This window comes from Pogonomyrmex barbatus, unplaced genomic scaffold (assembly GCF_055798465.1).
Source record: "Pogonomyrmex barbatus isolate J1 unplaced genomic scaffold, ASM5579846v1 scaffold1, whole genome shotgun sequence".
Lineage (NCBI taxonomy): Eukaryota > Metazoa > Arthropoda > Insecta > Hymenoptera > Formicidae > Pogonomyrmex > Pogonomyrmex barbatus.
Window position 1 is genome coordinate 18896003 of NW_028297098.1, and position 20734 is coordinate 18916736.

Sequence of the window (20734 nt, forward strand, 5' to 3'; positions counted from 1 at the left end):
CATCCTCTCCTCCTTCTCCTGCCAGTCCGGGAATGCAGATCTGTTCGCCGGACGATCTCGGGAATCGCCTCGTTAGAGGGAGCGATTATTTCCCCTCTTCGTGAATGGCGGCCGCGCTAGTCGCGCACACGGATACGCTTCTCTCTGCAGCATCGTGGCACGCGTTTCATAACCCCGACCCCCCCCCCCCCCACCTGCTGCCCGTGCTCGTAGCATCAAGATTGGTTGGTACGAGATCGAGGTGTCGTCGACGACAAACGGTCGAGATTAGTCTCCACGCTATGCGACGCTTGCAACGAAAGAAGTGGAAGCGACAGTCTCCTCTTGTAGAGCTTTATATAATTACTTTATATAATTACAGTCATCTTTCATGTCATTTCGGAGGAGAATGAAAAAAATAATTCTAATAATAGAACACGCTGGTCGGCAATGAAATTTTGCAAAACGAAGCCGTCCTGAAAAATGAAATGTGGATGGACGTGGCTTTTTGCATTTGGTTATCGTTTATAAGAGGTTGTCGACATCTTTATTCAGCAGTTTTCAACGACTCTTCAATTACGTTTTATAAGGTTTTGCGGAAGCAATTTTAATTTTTTTTTTATCATTAAACTCGTTTGGCACGCTCTGATCAAGATATCAGAATTTTTGATGTTGTTTTAAGGATGATAGTGATGATTAACAGAAAGGGGAAGATCTGGAATCTGCGGTGTTTACGCTAAGAGATATTTTTCGATATGGCGGACGTACGCACGCTGCCAGGAGTGCAGCAGGATCGTGGAATGCAGATCAGTTTGGTTTATCCAGTTGTTGGCAGGTGCCACGTTCGAGAAGGTCTCTGTCCTCTTCTTCTCTTCTTTACGTTCCGAATAATCGGTAGCGCAGGTATCGTCACGCGCAAGAAATCTCTCTCTCGTGAGCTTATTATCTTTCTCTTTCTCTCTCTCTCTCTCTCTCTCTCTCTCTCTCTCTCTCTCTCTCTTAATAAAAAATAAAGATTATTGAATGTGACTCGTTTGTGTGATAACGATTATTAGTCTTGCTTTCGCCTCGCTGCAACCTTCTCCTTCCCCATCTCACTGAACTACTAGCAATCTTTACGGAACAACTCTCATTGGCGGAAAAGATGGAGAAGGAGGAGAAAGTAATAGATAGCGAAAGAATCTTTAATCGGGCCGCGTTGAAATGACGATTATTAACTTAACGTGCCAGGATGACCAGCGGATCTCGTGGAATCTCAAGGATAATCTCAGTCGAGGAGATAAAGAGAAAGAAAAAGATAGAGGACGGTTTACTCTCCGGCGCAATCGCGAGATCGCTTGATAAACATTACTCGCGTGTAAATATTGCGCACTCTGTCGTATCATCGCTCGGATGCGTGCAACGCACCTGAAATAGATAAAATGTGGCGTGCTCGCGACGACTTCCGGAGTTCCCTGTTGGCGTATTTTCTCGCCACGTTGTGGCACGCGGACTTTGTTTATCTATCGAAGCGCGGGTATCTCAAGTACCTGTAGTTCAAACAAAATCAACCAAGGTTGCCAGTCTGCAAAATTTTATAACGGTATTGTATTTTGTTAATAGTATTACATAATTTTAATAGTATTATATAATACAATTGATCAAGTTTATTTTGATTAAAAGTTAACTTTGACAGAGTATTTAGAGAAACACGAAATTATTGATGCTCAAATTTAAAAAAATCATATAATGCAATTTATTAAAAATTATATTTAATTGTATATAATAAATTAATAACTGTATATTGACGTGTAGATTGTAATTATATACGATATGACTATGCATGAGGCAGGAAAGAAAAGAGAAAATTAAGTGATTAATTTTAGAAAGTAATAAGTACAATAAATAATGGATGACGAATAAACTTTGATAAGCTTCTTAATCTGTGATCTGACTATATTGCAATTGAAAGATAATTACAATTTTATGTTAAAAAAGAAAACATGATTATACGTTTTATTTCGAAACTAGTTAGATATCAGATATATACTTTCCATTTAGTTCTCACGAAAAATCAATCACTGATACAATTTATCGCACTAGTATCATAGTTCCTTCTATTTTTGAAGACAAACAATTTTATTACTTTCTGGAAATGTGTGGATTTGCTTACCATAAGGAATTGTTCATTATGGCGCATTTATCACAATAATGTCTTACCAAATCAACGATGAATTAAATCAGCTTCCCATAATTTGACGAAAATTCTGCTAGGATTTATCTCACGCTTCAGATTTCGCTTCACCTCCGGTGAACCCATATGAATCGATATAAATCAAATCTTGCCCGATTTGCACTACCTTTCATATTCCTCCTCGTGGTATCTCGTTAGGCGAAACGAGCAGCCGTTCCCTCTCTCGCACCCATTCGCGTTTTCTCTCTCTCTTTCTTTCTCTCGACTGCTTTGTTTAGCGAGGCCCACCCTCGAAGATTCGGCGACGGTCCCTTGGCGGATTATCCGGTGCCGCGTTACACTGAATCCTACCCCTTTGAACCCGGTCATCGAGCCTCCCTGGCAAACTGTCGGGGAAGCTGACAGATCGAAACGGAGACAATTACCTGCGGCGCGAGTAATTTCGCCAGAAACTCGTCTCGCGTACTTTGCGGCGACGGCGGGAAATTTCAGACGGATAATCGGTTTTGCGTGGACTTCATTTGTTCCGCAATCGCCGTTTCGGAGGTGTCGAATTAATTTAACGTGGATTACCGCTCCGGTCGAATTTGATACATATATATCCGTATGCCGGGTATATTCTCATCGTCTCGTTCGTGCAAACCGCGAACAAACAGAACGCTGTTTGCTATCCACTGGCGCGACGCGCATTTCGATGAGATATAAATCTAGTGGATTATATTCTTTACTTACTTTATAATCGTTCGCGGAATTATTTCGACACATGTTACTCGATAAGGTCAAACACGGTCGAACAAATGCGCAAAATGGTGATTGAATTACAGTAATTAATCCAATGCCATTACCGTGTACACAAAATAAGCTTGCAAGTATTGTAAATTAAGTTTGTAGTTGTAATATTTTGTACACAGGTTAAAGTAATATTGTGAAAATTAATTCAATGAAAAAAAATAATCTACTTTATGACTTCTTTTATTCTCTCTAAATTTAAACAGATAGTATATATTAACTAATCTTTTAATAGCGTTTAGTTTGAGAGATTATTAAAGACTTTAAATTTCTTTTTGATACAGAATTACACTGAGCCGTATATTTCATTTTGTTTTGATAAATTTTTATTATTTGCAATTTTGAGAGAGAAATCAGTCTATTTTAAGACATCCGACAATTAAAAAATTATTAGATATAGAAAACTTGCTTGTCTGTATGCAAATTTGCTATTTTTATTTTGACTTTGTTCAATATAAATTTCATCGGATGTCAGCAGTGGTTAAGCATATTATCAGAATTCTTTATCTATCCAAAATGAAATGAGGTAAGATAGATAAAAGATACGTAGAAAGGTAGAGAAGTGGCATTGTTGCAACACAGACAATTTTCTGTAGCAAAAGTAATTTGCCCACCATCACTATATTTTGGAGAAAAAAAAATAATGAGATACTTTCTTCCTCTCTGACTTCTTTTTTCCTCTCTCTCGTTATGCATTGCGCATTTCATTATGCTACCAATATCGATACCGTAATATCCACTCTGGTATTCGTACGATGTATGATTTGTAAGTTATAATAACGATACCCTTTAGATGGCTAAACTATTATAAAATCGAAGATGTAGCATACAAAAATAAACATAAAATTTAGTATTGTAGGAAGCAAGCTGATCAAAAGCGATATATTTATTCTTTCCTTCTTTTGTTATTTTTTTGGAGCAGACGTTCGCCCCGAACGTAAGATTTTGTTGAGAGAAATATAACTTGACACATTTTTTATTATTTATTATCTTTTATTTATTTTGCAATAATGGATATTGCATTAAAATATTATAATATTCCATATTCCAATTATTTTATCAATATATTAAATAAGATAAACACAACTTTGTTAATTTTGTATGTAGAGATATATTTTTTGCACTTAATCCCTTGCCCTATGATTTAAGTTCCGATGGCGCGTGCCATAATCGACAGCAAGGTCGGTCACGCGTCATTATATAAGAGTTTTTTTTTAATATTTTTAAGAAAATATATTTAAACGTGCGAATGTGGCCAAGAATAATACGTAACTGAGACAATTAACCACTAACCTGACCCGTTTTGTTTAGGTTTGGCTCGATCGACATATCACCCTTGATTCTTGTGTTTGGCTCAGTGCTTGGAATTAGTTGCCCTTTTCGAAGGCTCGATTTCGAAGGCGACGCCTACAATTCCCCCACTACCGCTCGAGACTTGACGGCCGAGCCTTATGCCTCAGGAATGTCTTATATTAAAAATGCACTGTTTCCGTCAAACTATTATTAAATCAATTTCTTTATTAAATTATTTTTATTTTTATAAACATTAAATTTTCTTTTTAACATATTTTATGTGTTTTATAATATTTAATGATAATAAATACGTTTATAATAGAATTATTACATAATAAATAGAATAATTAAAGTTTTAACAATAGGTTTCTGTATCATCCATGAGGTATTATTGTTGACGCGTTTTCTTTTTAGTGATTTCTCCAGTAGGCTCCTATTCCATTAAAAAATAAGAAATCAAATATATGGCTTGGCAGGAAAATAAAATTCTATATTGTAAAATATGATATATAAAAAATAAAAAAAAAACAAATGCGAAAGAAAAAGCAATTTGTATAAAAATGCTAATTTGATTTTTTTGGGTCGTTTACACGATTCTACTAGAGATATATCCATAGAAATTTTAGAAGAACTTCGCATCAACGAAGATAGTGATGCACAAGAAAAGAAAAACATTTTTTGATTCATTATGATGCATTACTATCTCTGCTGATGCAAACTAGTTTTTCCAAAATTTCTATTGATATGTCATCTCTACTAAGATCATGTATACAACGTAGAAAATGAAATTAATTTTCCATCTAACATCTAAACAAACAAAAATTATATGGGTCACGCGTTTATTTTTCATTTTTTATTAAGTCATATATTTGATTCTTTTCAATAAAATAGGAAATTATTAAGTACAAAAATCACTAAGGAAATCACTTTAAAAAAATACGTCAATAATACCTTACGAGTGATGTGAAAATTTATTGTAAAACTTTAATTATTCTAATTATTATGTAATAATTCTATTATAAACGTATTTGTTATCATTAAATATTATAAAAAAACACAAATATGTTAAAAAGAAAATTTAATGTTTGTAAAAATAAAAATAATTTAATAAAGAAATTAATTTAATAATAGTTTAGTCACTCAAAACAGTGCATTTTTAATATAAGACGTTCCTGAGAGATAAGGCTACGGCGGCTCGGCCGTCAAGTCTTGGTAGTGGGGGAACTGTAGGCGTCGCCTTCGAAATCGAGTCGAAAAAGACAACTAATTCCGAGTACTGGCCTGGCTCGATTTCCTTACGAGTCTCATACCATATTGTAGATAAAGAGATTAAATGGCCAATTGCGGTTTTTTTACATATGTTACTAGCAAGTGGTAGTTCATTATGAATTCGTTGTTTCTGTCTTTAAATGGTATCAAAATGTCGTGGCTAAATATTTCTCTTATCAGATCGTCTGTGAATTCATCTTTCATGTCATCTGGCATTCGAGTTAAAAAAGGATTAACGGGTAATATTTGAACTGTAAAAACAAATATGTTATTTAAAAACTATTCAACTAAAGAAATAGAGAATTTTATTTAAACATTAATTAATTTTATTTTGATTTAAATCATGTTTACGCATTCTCTATGACTAATAATTTGTTTTATTATATAATATTACTTCAATATTATTATTTTATAATATTTTAATCAATACTAATTTTGGAATAATATTTATTAAAATAATTACTTTTTAAATTTTGCTGACTGTTGTATTGAAAACTTTTTTCTCTTTTGCTGCAATGTAAGATTTCAAAGCCGATGTCTTCCAACATTTTTCGCAAACTGGCTCTCATATTTTTGGACTTTTCTCTTTGGAAATAAGGCACATAACGATGCACGTCCTTTAAGAGAACATTTAATTTTAATATTATCGTGTATTAATGCGTATGTTTAGTAAGTTAATGTGATACCTGAAGATAAAATTCATATCTTGGATTCTGGCTAAGACGTATGAATGCCTCGAACATGCCATGAAAGCCAAAGAACGTCACAAGCGCTTTTCCATTCGGACGTAACAATTTGAATATATTTTCGAAAGCACGACTAAAAATTTAACACAATTTCTTAATTAGAATAATTACACGGGAAGCATGTTCTTTAATCTTAATTGAATACGTATTAACATATTTATGCAAATATTTTCGTGCAACTTCTTTCTAATAAATATCAAAATTGATTACAAAAATGGTCAATTTTATTTCTAAAAGCGTTTTTTCTTCAAATGTTATCTAGCAAAAGGAAATATCATAAAGTACCTTAAATCGTAAATCCAATGCAGACAATAAAAGGATGTAACACAGTCGTATTGTCCGATTTGCTCACTTGGCATTTTTCCTTCAATATCTAGGATGATGTATGATAGTCGTTCATTACTATTATTCTTACGGGCATAATTTACCATCACTTGTGATATGTCCGCGCCTGTAAGACATGAGGTCGACGATGTCATCATTGGAATGGAACTGTCCACTGCCAAATTTTTATTTTTTCACGTACCGACTAACTCGATGTCGTGCGGCAATACAGGAAATAAAAAGTCCTTGGTAATGTTACCAGGACCGGATCCTATATCGAGACATTTACCTTGTACCTTCGATAGTTCGGAACTAAATTCCTCGATAATGTCTTGGCCATCACGACGTGATAACAAATTTGTTTTGGCGTATTCCTCAGGCATTTCCATCGCGCACCGCTGATCTGATTTGGATATTTCGTTAAATTTTTAAATCGAATGCTTGAAAGATATGTTAAATGATTTCTTATTTATCATGGTCTTTTTCTTCTTCGTAAAATGCCAATTATGAAGTAGTACGAAGCGCTACCGAACTTACCGTTGTTCATATCAGAAGTAAAGCATGAAGCAGTTCACAATATCGGATCCGGATCCGTACTGAATTTTTACTTTCATTTTTGATATTTATATTCGGTGAACCAAAACACAGTCGTGGCTCATTATCACATAGGTGGGGCAATGCTTCACGAACGCGAAACCAGTCGTATTTTTTTACACAAGCCGACGAATTGCTAATCATCAAGATTATTTAATCATTCCGAATTTAAATTTTAATGCGATCTGGGCGCGCCAAGTTGTCGTATATTTGATTTTAAGGTCGTATATTTAAAATATGTCTGTATATTTAAAATATATCGTTTTATTGAAAATATACAGCAGAATATGTACGACATACTACAACATACTACAATTATATATATCGTTCAATATTGAAACTATTTTGGAATTTTAGTTAGAAATTATTAGAAATTAGTTAGAAAAATATATTATTTAATGAAACATTATTATTAATATGAAGCATCAAATTCTTTATAGTATATAATTATTTCAGATTAATTAATTTAAACTTAATTTTTAAACTTTGAAATTCTGTCAGGTTTTATTTTCTAAGAATAGTTTAAGAATAGTTAAGAATAGTTAAGAATAGTTGTATGTATAGTTTAAGAATAGTTAAAAATAGTTGTATGATAATTTATATAACTTGGCGCCAATTATTGATAACAAATTTTTTTACAAATAATATATATGAAATATATACCATCGAGTTAGATTAGGTTAGATCTTTTATAAGCACGGCTCCTGAGAGGGGATGGAACGCATATACTTTCCAACGCGAAACAAGATTCCACATAGGTTTTTTATGATGATATTTAATTATTACTGTGATAACGGGTGAGTTAAAACAATTTTTTTTAGAGTGAGAGTGCAGAGGCTCTGCCCCTCACCGGCTCATGCATGTTCTATGACGGAAAATTTTGTTAATACTATAACTGACCCAAACGAGTTTTCAAACTTTTTTTGTTAATAACTTTTTAATGGATAACGAGCGACGGCTTTTAATTGTTATTCAGAGTGACCTTGTTTTGATGATCTTGACATATATCAAGGTCAAAGTCATCAGGGCAGCTTCCCTTATCAGTATATTTACCTAAGTAATATATGTATTTACTTAGATTGGATACATATTATTTAAATTGAGTCAGATAAATGTCATGCAATTTTATGACATCATCATTTTTAAAAAGAATTAGAGCTACTGTCATTTCAATTTTAGAATGAGAAAGTTTTAATGGGAATATAAAGATATGTATCACATGGATTTGTTACCATCGAAAATGAGAGGTGATGAAATCTATAAGTAAGAATGTTGATGGATTTTATAAGCGACAAAATTTGGCAGTGGTCGACTGTGAGAAGCATTCGCGTGAAATCGCAAATGCAACATAATTGTTCGCCACCCACCACGTGACAAATCACGATGGTGACATCACGTAAAAAACACAGGTAAAATTGTTTTGCCGAACCGCATCGGGACGAAACTAAAACTTGATAAGATGCTCAAACATGGTAACAAATATCACGCAAAATGGTAATTGAATTACAGTAATTAATCCAATGCAATTATCGTGGACCCAAAAGAAGCTTCTAAGTATTGGAAATTAAATATGTAGTCATAATTTATTATAAACAAGTTATAATAAAATAACATTGTGAAAATTAATTGAAACTGAAAAGAAAATATTCTACTTTTATTTTTTCTAGATTTAAGCAGTAAAGATGATATATTAACGAATCTTTTCGTAACGCTAAGTTTGACAGATTATTAAAAACTTTAAATTACTTCTTGTTAGATAACCAACACAATGAGTCATATATTTCATTTTGTTTTGGTAAATTTTCATTGTTTTTAATTTTGAGAGAGAGATTGGTTTACTTTAAGACATACGACAATTAAAAAAATTATTGGGTATAGAGAATGTCTTGCGTGCCTGCATGCATTTGTCATTTTCGTTTGACTTAATTCAATGCCAATTGCATCGGACGTCAGCAGTCGTTTAGTATATTATCGTTCTTTATTTATTCAAATTGAAATGAGGTAAGGTAGAGGAAAGATATATAGGAAGGTAGAGAATGAAGAAATATGCGTAGTTGGAACGGAGACAACTTTTTATATCAAGAATAATTTGCTCACCGTCACTATTTTGGAGAAAAAAGGATAATGGGACTTTGTCCTCCTCTGACTTCTTTTTTTTCTCTCTCTCGTTATAATATTGCGCATTTCATTATGCTACGAATATCGATATCTTAATGTTTTATTATCCACTTTTATATTCATACGATGTATGATCCGTAAGTTATAATAACGATACCCTTTAGATAGCTATTGTAAAATCGAAGATGTAGCGTACAAAAATAAACATAAAATTTAATGTTGTAGGAGACAAGTTGGTCAAAGGCGACATATTTATTCTTTTCTTTTTTTGTTACTTTTTTCGGGCGAACATTCGCCCTGAACGTAAGATTTTGTTGAGAGAAATATCGAATATAATTTGATATATTATTTATTATTCTTATTTATTTATTTTGCAATAATATATAAAGCAATAATGGATATTACATTAAAATATTATAGTACTTTATATTATAATTATTTTGCCAATACATCAAATAAGATAAAAGTAACTTTGTTAATTTTGCCTTCACCTTCTATGTAGAGATATATTTTTCGTACTTAATTGGCCGATTGAGGTTTTTTTATATATGCTACTAAGAGGTAGTGTTTCAATAAGAATTCATTGTTCTTGTTTTCAAATGGTATCCAAACGTCCTGCTTAAATATTTCTCGTATCAGATCGCCCATGAATTCATCTTTCATGTCATCTGGCATTCGACTTATAAAAGGATTAATGGATAACATTTGATCTGTAAAAACAAATGTGATATTTAAAAACTATTTAATTAAAGAAATGAGGAATTTTAGACGATTAATTAATTAATTATTTAATTTTGTTATGATTTAAATCATGTTTACGCATTCTTTTCTCTATAATAACTAATAATTTGTTTTATTATTATATAATACTACTTAAATATTACTATTTAATAATATTTTAATAAATACTAATTTTGGAATAATATTTATTAATATAATTACTTTTTAAAATTTGTTGATTGTTGTATTGATAACATTTTTCTCTTTTGCTGCAATGTAAGATTTCAAAGCCGATGTCTTCCAACATTTTTCGTAAACTAGCTTCTATATTTTTGTATACCTTTCTTTGGAAATACGGCACATAACGATGCGCATCCTTAAAAAGAAAAACATTTAATTTTAATATTATCATGTATTAATATGTATGTTTAATGCGTTACTGTGACACCTGAAGATAAAATTCATATCTTGGATTCTGGCTAAGACGTATGTACACCTCGTATACGATATGATACTCAAGGAACGTCACAAGCGCTTTTCCATTCGGACGTAACAATTTGAATATATTTTCGAAGGCATGACTAAAAATTTAATAATTTCTTAATTAGAAAAATTATACGGGATACATATTTTCTTAATCTTAATTGAAAACTTATTAATATATATGCAAATATTTTCGTGCAACTTCTTTCTAATAAATATCAAAATTGATTACAAAAAATTGTCAATTGTGAATTTTATTTCTGAAAGCTTTTCTTCTTTAATTATTATCTAGCAAACGTATATATTAAAAGTACCTTAAATCGTAGGCAAAATGCAGACAATAAAAAGACGTAACGTAGTCGAATTGTTCGATTTGCTCACTTGGCATTCTTCCTTCGATATCCAGGATGATGTACGATAGTCGTTCATTACTGTTATTCTTACGGGCGTAATTTACCATTGATTGCGATATATCCGACCCTGTAATGAGGTCAACATGAGATCATCGTCGATAGGAATCATGTACCTCCAAATTTTCATTTATTCGCGTACCTACTATTTCGACGTCGTGCGGCAATAGAGGGAATAAGAAGTCCTTGGTAACATCACCAGGACCGGATCCTATGTCGAGACATTTACCTTGTACCTTCGATAGTTCGAAACTAAATTCCTCGATAATGTCTTGGCCATCACTACGTGATAAGACATTTGCTTTGGCATATTCTTCAGCCATCTCCATCATGCACCTCTGACGTGATTTGGATATTTCGTAAAATTTTAAAATCAAATCCTTGAATCTATGTAAATTTGTGATTTTAATAAGCGTCACGATATTATGTTATCAAGGAATTGTTGCCAAAACTCGCAACTACTACTCAAAATTACTTTTTAAAATGAATAACGAGAAGAAATATTTTATGAACCCAAAAGATATGTTAAATGATTTTTTATTTACCACGTTCCTTTTCTTCTTTGTAAAATGTCGATTATGAAGTAGTACGAGTTGCTACCGTTCGATCTTACAGCTGCTCAAAAGTACTAAGGCTGGTGGGACAGTTCACAATACGGGGGTTCGCTCCTGTTTTTATACTAGCGTTCGGAATTAGTTTGCATATTTTGCTCGATTTCCTCCATCACCATTGGAGATTCAGGGGCGGAGCCACCGAACCAACTGTTCCTTTATCAGCCGGCCGAACAGCATTTACCAGAAAATGATTAGTTTACATAATATTTTTTTTATGTCAGAATATAACAGAATAAAATACGAAATATCTTGTAAAGATGACTCTGAGTTGAGTTTTTCATATGTGTGTACTACTTTTATATTTAAAAGAACTAAAGAAATCATATTGCATAACAAAAAATACGTAAAAATAACAAAAAATATGTGATACCATGTAAAAAAATAATGGTTATAAAAAAATCTCGAAAGTAACACTATTTACAATTTAATTAATAATGCCATTATTTTTTCTTTTCGAAACTACAAAATTTTTTGTAGCTTTTTACTTTACTTTTGTAAAAAGTTTTTTCATTTCTTTTATATTTTTTGAGATATTTGATCTATTACATTTGAAATAAAACACCCATAAATAAAGTACAATGTAATATATTAATAATAGAAAATTTAACGTTTTATTTATTTATAAAAATAATTTAGCAAAGATGATATCTAAGTGACAATTTGAGGCGAAAGGCGTACGAGCATGTTTCTCATAGGGCGACGCTCCTGAGGCACAGCTGTTCGGCGGCTCGGCCGCTGAGCTTCGAACGGTGGTGGGCGAAGTCTTAAAATCTGCTTCTATTAATTCCGAGCTTTATATCTTCGCCTTTGGTATTTATATTGGGTGATTCAATAGAAACAACTTTCTTCTTCCCTTTTTCCTACAACTTTTTTTTCTCTTATTTTAACCTTATCTCTCTCTAACAACATATTTTATCTTTTGTACCTCAATTCTGTTTTGTAGATCTATTATTATCTCGCTTATAATCAAAACACTTCAAGAAATTATCTCTTCAATTGCATTGAACAACAAACAACTAGAGAAACTAAGACAATAATTCGTATTGCTTCGGTTGTTACTATCGAAAGTAAGAGGTGAGAATGTTGATGGAATTTACAAGCGAGAAAATTTGGCAGCGGTTGAACGAGAGAAGCATTCGTGTGAAATAACAAATGCAACGTAATTATTCGTCATCCACCAAGTGACAAATCACGATGGCGACGTTGCGAAAAAAACGTGGGTAAGATCGTTTTGCCGTGAATGGCATCGGGGCGACTAAAACTTGATAAGATACACAAACATGGTAACAAATACGCAAGGTGATTGAATTATAGCAATTATTCTACTGCAGTTATCGTTTACACATAATAAGCTTGCAAGTATTGTAAATTAAGTTTGTAATCGTTTGTAGTCGTAACTTATTGTACAAAAGTTACAAAATAATATTGTGAAAATTAATTTACTGAAAAAAAGTAATCTGCTTTTATTTTTTCCAAATTTAAGCAGTATAGATGATACATATTAATTAATATTTTTGTAACAATAAGTTTGACCGATTAAAGATTTTAAATTTCTTCTTGTTATAGAATTAACAAAGCGAGCCGTATACTTCATTTTGTTTTGATAAGTTTTTATCATTTGCAATGTTAAGAGAGAGATTTGACTTTAAGTCATCCGACAATTAAAAAAATACTCGGTACAAAGTTCAAAAAAACAACTCACTTGACTGTATGCAAATCTACCGTTTTCGTTTTAACTTTATTTAATAATGTAAGGTCAACCGGATATTAGCAATGACATATTATCAGAGGCCACGTTCTCTATCTATCCAAAATGAAATGAGGTAAAATAGAGACAAGATAGGAAGGTAGAGAATGAGAAATGCATTCTTTTAAAATTTTAAAATCGAATCCTTGAATCTATGTAAATTTGTGATTCTATAAGTGACACGATATTATGCTATCAAGGAATTGCTGATAGAAACTCATTACTCAAAATTTCTTTTTAAAATAAATAACGAGAAAAAATATTTTATAAACCAAAAAGATATGTTAAATGATTTCTTATTTATCACGTTCTTTTTCTTCGTAAAATGTTGATTATGAAGTAGTACGAGGTGCTACCGTTCGATCTTATAGTTCTTCGTATCAGAAGTATTAAGTCTAGTGTAACTGTTCACAATATCGAATCCGCTTCTGTACTGCTGAATTTTTATCGTCTTTGGCATTTATATTCGGTGATAGAATAGAAAAAAATTTTCTTTTCTCTTCTTTTCTCTTCTTGTCTTCTTCTATTTTGTGTATATACCTCAAATCTATTATGTAGATTTATTTCTATTATTGCTACTTTCTCGCTTAGAATTTCAAGAAGCTATTTTTTCCTTCGCGTTGAATGACAAACAATTAGCGACAAATTAACGACGATAATTTATGATGCTTCTGCTGTTACGAAAGTGAGAGGTGAGAATGTTGAAATTTACAAGAGAAGATTCGGCAGAAGTCGCACGAGAGAAGCAGTCGATGAAATCGCAAATGTAATGTAGATATAATTGATATAATTTAATCAATCTTTTTGTAGCGTTAACAGATTACTAAGCACTTTAAATTTCTTTTTTTAACAGAATCAACTGAGTCGTATACTTCAATTTGTCTTAATAAATTTTTTTTGTTTGTAATTTTGAATGAGATTTTGGTTTACTTGAAGACATTTAATCATTAAAAAAATAATCAGTATAGAATTCGAGAAAATGACTTGTTCCTTTACATGCAAATTTGCCATTTTCTTTTTGATTCCTTTTGATAGCATTAAGTTTGGCAGATTATTAACACTCTAAATTTTTAGAAGTGAAATGTATCACTCTTTGTTAAACAATAAGAAATCATTCCGTTTGGAGTGAACTTTCTCTCCTACAGAGTGAATATGTTCACTCCTTGCAATGGAATAAACAAACGTTTGGCATATTATCTGAAAAATCACATTCTCTATCTAAAATGAAATGAGGTAAGGTAGAGAACGAGTGTACAGGAAGGTGGAGAATAAGGAATGCATTGTTGGAACGGAGACGGAACAATCTGTAGCAAAAGTAATTTCTCTATCGTCACTATATTTTGGAGAAAAAAGACCATGGGGTGCATTCTCTCTCTTTAATCCCCCCCACCCTCTCTCTCTCTCTCTCTCTCTCTCTCTCTCTCTCTCTTTCGTTGACAGACTCTTTTTCTCTTTGTCGTCATAGTACTTGTGTATTTCATTACACTGCGCTAATATTGATATTGTAATGCCCACTCTTGTATCCATACAATATATAATCTGTATGTTATAACAATACTCTACAAATGGCTGTACTATTGTAAGTTAAAGATATAGCTTGATTACAAAAGTAAACATAAAATTTAGGATTGTAAGGGGAGTGTTGGTTAAAAGACAATGTGTTTAATTTTTTTTCTTTTGTCCCATTTTTCGGGCGAATATTTGCCCCGAACGTAAGATTTTGTTAAGAGAGATATCAAATATAACTTGACACATTTTTTTATTATTTAATGTCTCTTATTTATTTATTTTGCAAAGCAATAATCGACATTGCATTAAAATATTATAAATTACAATATTCTATATTAAAAATATAATATTCTATATTATAAAATTCTATATTATTCTATATAATTCTATATAATTCTATAATACTCTATATTATAAAATATAATATTCTAATTGTCAGTATATTTTGTCAATATCTTATATCAAATAATATAGAAATAATTCTGTTAATTTTATATTATCTTCTATGTAGGGATATATTGTTCGCACTTAAATGACCGCGGTTTTTTTTATATATGCTATTAAGAGATAGTATTTCAATATTAATTCGTCATTTTTATTTTCAAACGATATCGAAACGTCCTGGCTCAATATTTCGCTTATCAGGTTGTCCATGAATTCATCTTTCATATCATCTGGCATTCGATTTATAAAAGGATTAACTTTTGACATTTGACCTGTAAAAACAAATATGATATTTAAAAACAATTTAATTAAGAAAATAGGGAATTTTATTTAGACGTTAATTAATTTTATCATGATTTAAATCATGCTTACGGATTCTCTATGATGACCAATAATTTGTTTTATTACATAATATTATTTTAATATTACTATTTAATATTTTAATAATTACTAATTTTAGAATAATAATATTATTAATATAATTATTTTTTAAAATTTGCTGATTGCTGTATTGATAATTTCTTTCTCTTTTGCTGCAATGTAAGATTTCAAAACCTGTCTTCCAACATTTTTCGTAACTCTCATATTTTTGCACATCTTTCTTTAGAAATACGACATGTAATGCGCGTCCTTAAAGATGAGAATATTTACTTTTAATATTATTATGTATTGTGTTAATTCATATGTTTGATGCGTTATTGTAACACCTGAAGATAAAGTTCGTATTTTGGATTTTTGGCTAAGACATATGTACGCCTCGAATAGGCAATGAGAACCAACAAATGACACAAGCGCTTTTCCATTCGGACGTAACAATTTGAATATATTTTCGAAAGCGCGCCTAAAAATTTGACAACTTCTTAATTAGAAAAATCTTAATTAGAAAAATTACACTGGAAGCATGTTTTTTAAACCTTAATTACTTATAATACTTATTAATACTTATTAATATATACGCAAATATTTTTATGTAACTTTTTTCTAGTCATCAATCATTAAAATTAATTATAAAAAATTGTCACTTTATGAAAGCTTTTTTCCTTCACTTGTTATCTAGTAAAAAAAATATCAAAAGTATCTTAAATCGTAAGTCCAACGTAGGCAATAAAAGGACGTAACACAGTCGTATTGTCCGATTTGCTCATTTGGCATTTTTCCTTCGATATCCAGGATGTACGATAGTCGTTCATTACTGTTATTCTTACGAGCGTAACTTACCATTGATTGCGATATATCCGACCCTGTAAAACATGAGGTCAACGATCATCATCGATAGGAATCATGTACCTCCAAATTTTCATTTATTCGCGTACCTACTACCTCGACGTCGTGCGGCAATAGAGGGAATAAGAAGTCCTTGGTAACGTCACCAGGACCGGATCCTATGTCGAGATATTTACTTTGTATCTTTGATAGTTCGAAACTAAATTCCTCGATAATGTCTTGGCCATCACGACGTGATAAAACATTTGCTTTGGCATATTCTTCAGCCATCTCCATCGCGCACCTCTGACGTTATTTAAATATTTTGTTAAATTTGAAAATCGAATGCTTGAATCTATGTAAATTGGTGATTCTAATAAACGATCCGATACTATACTAACAAAGACTTGTTGCAAGAAACTCGCAACTACTAAAAATTACTTTTTAAAACGAATAACGAGAAGGAACATTATATAAAACGAATATGTTAAATAATTTCTTATTTACTACTTTTCTTTTTCTTCTTTGTAAAATGTTAGTTATGAAGTAGTACGAAGTGTTATCGTACGGCGTTCGATCGTACGGTTCTTCGTATCAGAAGTATTAAGGTTAGTATAACAGCTCACAATACCGGGTCCGTACTGCTGAATTTTTATCTTCGTCTTTGGTATTTATATTCGGTAACGATAGTAACTTATTAGAAATATACTTATTAGAAATAACTTTTTTTTCTCCCATTTTAGTCTTGCCTCCTTCTATTTTTTTTGTATATACCTCAAACCTGTTATGTAGATTTATTGCTATTTCCTCGCTTATAATTGAAGGACTTCAAGAAGCTATCTTTTTCTTCACATTGGACAACAAATAATTAGCGAAATTGTAACTAGCGAAACAATAATTCGTAATACTTCTGTTATTACTATCGAAAGTAAGAAGTGAGAATGTTGACGGAATTTATAAGAGAAGATTCGGCAGATATTGCACGAGAGAAGCAAATTTCAATGAAATCGCAAATGCAACGTAATCGTTCATCACCCACCATATGACAAATCACGATTGCGACGTCACGAAAAAAACGCGAATAAAACCATTTTACTGTGGGTCGCACCGGGGCGACTAAAACTCGATAAGGTGCTCAAACGCGATAAAATAATGATTGTATTACAAGTAATGATTGTATTACAGTAATTAAATCAATATAATTATTGTGCACCCAAGATAAGTTGCAAGTATTGTAAATTAAATTTGTAGTCGTAATTTATTGAACACAAGTTATAAAGTAATATTGTGAAAATTAATTCAATGAAAAAAATGTAATCTGATTTATACTTCTTTTATTTCTTTTTTAATTTAAACAGTAAAGATGATATATATTAACTAATTTTTTTGTAGCGTTATGTTTGACAGATTATTAAAGACTTTAAATTTGTTTTTGTTACAGGATTAACTGAGTCGTATATTTCATTTTGTTTTGATAAGGTTTTATCATTTGTAATTTTGAATGAGAGGTTGGATTACTTTAAGACATCCGGTAAATTAAAAAAATATTCGGTACAGAATTCGAGAAAACGACTTGCTTGCCTGCATGCAAATTTGCCATTCTCTTTTTCATTTTGTTTATTGTGAGTTCCATCAGATGTCAGCAGTCGTTTGACATATTATCAGAGACAACGTTCTCTATCTATGCAAAATAAAATGGAATAAAGTAGAGAAAGTATGTATAGGAAGATGGAGAACAAGAAATGCATTGTCGGACATAACTATATGTAACAAAAGTAATTTATTCACCGTCACTATATTTTGGAGAAAAAAGGATAAGAAATTCTTTCTCCCTTTCTTTTTTATTCTCTCTTTTGTTAATAGACTCTTTCTCTCTCTCGTTATAATAATTGGGCATGTCATTACACTACGAATGTCATTACACTACGAATATCGATATCGTAATGTCTACTCTTGTATCCGTACGATGTATAATCCGTAAGTTATAATAACACTCTTTAAATGGCTGCGCTATTATAAAATTAAAAATATGGCGTACAAAAATAAATCTAAAGTTTAATGATGTAGAAGGCAAGCTGATCAAAAAGTGACATATTTATTCTTTTGTCACTCTTTTATTAGGCGGACGTTTGCTCCGGACGTAAAATTTTATTGAGAGAGATATTGAATATAACTTGATACTTTTTTTATTGTTTAATATCTTTTATTTTGCAAAGCAGTAATAGATATCGGATTAAAATATTGTAATATTCTATATTCTAATTATTTTATCAATATATCAAATAAGATATAAATAACTTTGTTAATTTTGTACCGTCTGTATCATATAGAAGTATATTTTTCGCACTTAAGTGGCCGATTGTGGTTTTTTTACATATGCTATTAGGAGATAATATTTCAATATTAATTCGTCATTTTTGTTTGAAAACGGTGTCGAAACATCTTGGTTCAATATTTCGCTTATCAGATTGTCCATAAATTCATCTTTCATGTCATCTGGTATTTGATTTATAAATGGATTAACAGATATTATATAATCTGTAAAAACAAATATGATATTTAAAAACTATTCACTTAAGGAAGTAAGAAATTTTATTTAGACTAATAGTTAATTAATTTTATTATGATTGAATGAAATGCTTATGCATTTCCTATGATGACTAATAATTTGTTTTATTATATAATATTGTTTTACTATTCTATTTAATAATATTTTATTAATTATTAATTTTGGAATAATATTCATTAATACAATTACCTCTAAAACTTTGATTGTTGTATTGATAACTGTTTTCTCTCTTACTACAATGCAGAATTTCAAAGCCGATATCTTCCAACATTTTTCGCAAACTGGCTCTCATATTTTTGCACATTTTTCTTTGGAAATGCGGTACGTAACGATGCGCATCCTTAAAAAGGAGAACATTTAATTTTAATATTATCATGTATTAATTTTATGTTTAATGCGTAATTGTGGTACCTGAAGATAAAATTCATATCTTGGATTCTGGCTAATACGCATGTACGCCTCGAATAAGCAATGATAGCCAAGGAACATTACAAGCCCTTTTCCATTTGGTCGTAACAATTTGAATATATTTTCGAAAGCACGACTAAAAATTTAACACAACTTCTTAATTAGAATAATTATACGGGAAGCATGTTTTTTTAATCTTAATTGAATATGTATTAACATATTTATGCAAATATTTTCGTGCAACTCTCTTTTTAATAAACATCAAAATTGATTAGAAAAATTGTCAATTTTATTTCTGAAAGCTTCTCTTCCTCAATTGTTATCTAGCAAAGGAAATATCAAATGTACCTTAAATCGTAAGGCCAATGCAGACAATAAAAGGACGTAACACAGTCGTATTGTCCGATTTGCTCATTTGGCATTTTTCCTTCGATATCGAGGACGATGTATGATAGTCGTTCGTTACTGTTATTCTTACGGGCGTAATTTACCATCGCTTGTGATATATCCGCACCTATAAAATATGAGGTACACTAGGTCATCATCGAAAGGAACCATGTACCAAATTTTCATTTATTCACGTACCTACTACCTCGACGTCGTGCGGCAATAAAGGCAATAACAAATTCTTGGTAATGTCACCAGGACCGGATCCTATATCGATACATTTATCTTGTATCTGCGATAGTTCAGAACTAAATTCCTCGATAATGTCCAGGACATCGCGACGTGGCATGGCATTTGCTTTGACGTATTTCTCAGGCATCTCCATTGCGCACCGTTATTTGGAAATTTTTAAATCGAATGCTTGAATCTATGTAAATTGGTGATTTTAATAAGCGACCCGATACTATGCTAACAAGGACTTAATGTGAGAAATTCGCAACTATTAAAATTTATTTTTTAAGACGAATAACGAGAAGAAACATTTTATAAACCAAAAAGATATGTTAAATGTTTTCTTATTTACCACGTCTCTTTTCTTCTTTATAAAATATCGGTTATGAAGTAATACGAGGTTTTACCATTCGATCTTATGGTCTCTTCACATCAGGAGTATTAAGACTAGCGTGAGTGACAGCTTAAAATGCTGTCCTGTACTGCTACACTGAATTTTATCTTTGGTATTTATATTCGACGACCGGGTACAAACAATTTACTTTTTCCCATTTTAATCTTGTCTCCCTCTATCACGATATTCTATTTTTTGATCTTAATTTTGTTTCGTAGATATATTATTATCTTGCTTATAATCAGAGCACTCCAAGACACTATCTTTACAATCGCGTTGGATAAAAAATAAATAGAGAAACTAATACAGTAATTCGTGATGCTTCTGTCG

The 20734-nt window shown here is 31.4% G+C and overlaps 4 protein-coding genes across 11 annotated transcripts; all 4 read right to left on the minus strand.

Moving 5' to 3' along the window:
- Positions 1 to 3913: 3913 nt before the first annotated feature.
- LOC105425356 (juvenile hormone acid O-methyltransferase-like) lies at positions 3914 to 7161 on the minus strand. 6 transcript variants are annotated; one of them, XM_089076577.1, is made up of 6 exons: positions 7111 to 7161; positions 6863 to 6971; positions 6535 to 6700; positions 6190 to 6322; positions 5967 to 6120; positions 3914 to 5754 (listed from the first exon to the last, which is right to left on the minus strand). In XM_089076577.1, the coding sequence occupies exons 2-6, from the start codon at positions 6960 to 6962 to the stop codon at positions 5564 to 5566; spliced, it is 744 nt and encodes a 247-aa protein (XP_088932703.1). In that variant the 5' UTR covers positions 6963 to 6971; positions 7111 to 7161; the 3' UTR covers positions 3914 to 5563. The 6 variants fall into 6 exon arrangements, with proteins under 6 accessions (XP_088932703.1, XP_088932696.1, XP_088932680.1 ...); XM_089076570.1 differs by having other exon boundaries at positions 6535 to 6748; XM_089076554.1 differs by having other exon boundaries at positions 6776 to 6971.
- A 2457-nt stretch (positions 7162 to 9618) lies between these two features.
- LOC105422778 (juvenile hormone acid O-methyltransferase-like) lies at positions 9619 to 11587 on the minus strand. 2 transcript variants are annotated; one of them, XM_011632283.3, is made up of 6 exons: positions 11444 to 11587; positions 11041 to 11285; positions 10803 to 10968; positions 10454 to 10586; positions 10228 to 10381; positions 9619 to 9995 (listed from the first exon to the last, which is right to left on the minus strand). In XM_011632283.3, the coding sequence occupies exons 2-6, from the start codon at positions 11228 to 11230 to the stop codon at positions 9805 to 9807; spliced, it is 834 nt and encodes a 277-aa protein (XP_011630585.2). In that variant the 5' UTR covers positions 11231 to 11285; positions 11444 to 11587; the 3' UTR covers positions 9619 to 9804. The 2 variants fall into 2 exon arrangements, with proteins under 2 accessions (XP_011630585.2, XP_011630586.2); XM_011632284.3 differs by having other exon boundaries at positions 11041 to 11236; positions 11444 to 11583.
- A 4693-nt stretch (positions 11588 to 16280) lies between these two features.
- On the minus strand, positions 16281 to 16712 carry LOC112552284 (juvenile hormone acid O-methyltransferase-like). Its single transcript, XM_025217238.2, has 2 exons — positions 16526 to 16712; positions 16281 to 16453 (listed from the first exon to the last, which is right to left on the minus strand). Exons 1-2 carry the CDS (start codon positions 16710 to 16712, stop codon positions 16281 to 16283), a joined length of 360 nt encoding a protein of 119 aa, XP_025073023.2.
- Positions 16713 to 18721: 2009 nt separating this feature from the next.
- On the minus strand, positions 18722 to 20636 carry LOC105422776 (juvenile hormone acid O-methyltransferase-like). Of its 2 annotated transcripts, none has more exons than XM_089076491.1 (6): positions 20418 to 20636; positions 19978 to 20206; positions 19741 to 19906; positions 19396 to 19528; positions 19174 to 19324; positions 18722 to 18953 (listed from the first exon to the last, which is right to left on the minus strand). In XM_089076491.1, exons 2-6 carry the CDS (start codon positions 20162 to 20164, stop codon positions 18763 to 18765), a joined length of 828 nt encoding a protein of 275 aa, XP_088932617.1. In that variant the 5' UTR covers positions 20165 to 20206; positions 20418 to 20636; the 3' UTR covers positions 18722 to 18762. The 2 variants fall into 2 exon arrangements, with proteins under 2 accessions (XP_088932617.1, XP_011630584.2); XM_011632282.3 differs by having other exon boundaries at positions 20363 to 20635.
- Between the last annotated feature and the right edge of the window lie 98 nt (positions 20637 to 20734).